The 2,307-nt window shown below is 59.0% G+C and overlaps 1 protein-coding gene across 2 annotated transcripts in view; it reads right to left on the reverse strand.

Annotated features, from left to right (window-relative positions):
* The window catches only part of EXD3 (exonuclease 3'-5' domain containing 3), a 245,838-nt gene that overhangs the window by 5,923 nt on the left and 237,608 nt on the right, over positions 1–2,307 (reverse strand). The window contains exon 21 of one of the 2 annotated variants that reach the window (XM_019621322.2): positions 144–237. The exons of the other annotated variant lie outside the window; for it this stretch is intronic. Coding sequence (XP_019476867.1) covers positions 144–237 — 94 coding nt within the window. The remainder of the gene's footprint in view (positions 1–143; positions 238–2,307) is intronic. 2 annotated transcript variants of the gene reach the window in all.

The following is a 2,307-nucleotide window of genomic DNA, read 5'->3' on the forward strand; positions in this document are numbered from 1 at the left end:
GCAAGGCTCAGCAGGTCCACACCCAGCTGCACCCTGGTGCTGAGGGTCTCCATCCTTCATCAGGGAGAGATCTGGTACACACAGCCCCGGGGGCAGCAGTGGGACACCAATCTCTGCCTGCCCTCCCCCCACTGCCCTCTCACCTGTGTTGTTGTCCCCCAGGGAGTTCCTGCTGCCCTCTACCAGCTGCCTCATCCTCTCCTTTGGGACTTTCAGGTATTTGTCACAGTTGCACACCTGGGAAAAGAGGGGGGGCAGATGGTGAAGTGATGGCTGGGATGTCTGTAACCTCGAGCACCAGTCCCATCCCTGGGCTTCCCAACTGCACACGTGGGGACACTGAGGCACGTCCCACCGAGCTCAGGGTGCTGCCAGCAGCCAGGCATGCTCAGCCTCCTCTCGCCCTCCCTGAGAGCGCTGTAAGGTGCTAGAAAGCAGCAGGTTGATTGCTGGGATGTTCCACAATGCCTTTTGTTTGCTATTTTTTTCGAGGGGCTGTTTTTTGCTTGCAGAGCAATTTGGGCACGCTGCATCGAAGGAAAACAGTGAGACAGGTGCATAACTTCACCGACCAGAACAAGTTTCCTGCCTGGGGGTTTGCTCCGAAGCCTGTTGAAACCAGAAAGGTTTCCACTGCCCAAGCGGGCACCATGTGGGCCCTCGGCATGTTTGCAGTGTGCCGGCTGGAACGGCACCAGGGTCACAGCGAGGTGCAAAGATGCCCCTTCTTCCCACACAGCTGCCTCAGCAAGGATCATTTGTTTGAAAATGAGCTCTGCCCCACAGCAGGAAGAGTGATTTTCATCTGCAGCCTCACAACATCTGCAAAAGCAACGCTTGATCCCCAGAAGACACCAGGCTCCAGTCCCTGAAGGCAGAGACTGAGGAGGGCAGAGCTGTGCCACCACAGCCAGGTGTCCCAGCCACATCCTTGCCACTTCCACAGCAGCTTCACCTCCTTGCCCTGCAGGATGGAGGGCAGCACACAGCCCCAGCTCAGCCCCCCAGGCTCTCCCATTCAAACCCAAAACCAGAGGAGATGAAACTACAAAACCCCGGGACAGCAGAAGGAAGATCTCTCTCCTGTGAGAGCCTCAATTTTCTGAGGGGCCACATCAGCACTTTGAGTTATCAGATCATGAAGGAGATGTCACTTTCTAATTTCACTGCCAACATGACAATAACTGGCACAGGCTGCCTGATCCCATCTGATCTGATCTCAGGCTTTGAGTGCTCAGATGAGGCAGAGCTGGAGATCTCACAGCCCACGTTCCCTCTGCCTCTCACCTCCACTCTCTCTTCTCCAGCTCTGCTCCAGCTCAGCTGTGTCTGTGAACGGCTCCTAGGAAGGCGGGGGGGCCAGATCCATACTGGAAGACGGCAGAGAAGAGAAAGCTGCGCAGCGGAGCCGGATTCTGCAGCTGAAGGATGTCCCAGCCTGCACAGCCAGCCCCACGGCTGCCCTGACATCATAGCTGTCCTGCAGCCCTCACTTTGGGGCACTCTGGCCACGGCTCCCACCTGCTCCATGCCCTGCTCTGCCCCATCTCAGGAAAATTCCTCTGCTTTGCTGAAATCCAGCACTGCTGTGACCCAGGGACGGTGCAGCCCCTGGGGCCATATACACCGTGGCCATGTGTTTCCTATTGCCTGGGGCTCCCGAACACAGCTGGGAGGCTCTGTGCCCCCACCACCTCCAGAGCCCCTGGGCCTTCCCCATCCTCAGCTCCCAAGCACAGGGCACGCTCCGGAGCCAAATAAGCCACTTAGCAGCAGCGCCAATTAGCTGTAATAAAAATTGCAATTCATTTTTTATTGTAACGCCCTGCCAAAACGAGACAGAAGAAACGAGGTGAGCAGGGCAGCCTGCCACCTCAGTAAGGCACGGGGGCCTTGGGCTGGATGCTCCACTCCTGCATCCCGGGGGCTGGGAGCAGTTTTGGTACGACTGTTTGCACGTGAGGGCAGCGGAGAGTGCCAGTGACGGGGAGCCCGGGAGCAGGATGGGGCAGCTCCCCAGGGCTCGGCAGCCCCGCGCTCTGCGGCACGGATGGTGTCTGTCCCCGCAGGTGCCTGGGGCCGTGCGTCCCGGCGCAGCCCCGAGCACACCTCCGAGGAGGAGCAGCTCGTTCTTTCTCACGCTAGGGCAGCCCTTTGCCAGCACACGCTTAGTCACTGGTAAATCCCAGCCGAGATCTGCTCTGCCCGCTGTGAAACGGATCTTGGCTGCACCCCCGCTGAAGCAATCCCAGCGCTCGGGAGCCATGGCGGGTGCGCTTTCCCACGGCAGCCCGGCTTCCAGCGCCC

Source organism: Meleagris gallopavo, chromosome 19 (genome assembly GCF_000146605.3).
Source record: "Meleagris gallopavo isolate NT-WF06-2002-E0010 breed Aviagen turkey brand Nicholas breeding stock chromosome 19, Turkey_5.1, whole genome shotgun sequence".
Classification (NCBI taxonomy): Eukaryota; Metazoa; Chordata; class Aves; order Galliformes; family Phasianidae; genus Meleagris; species Meleagris gallopavo.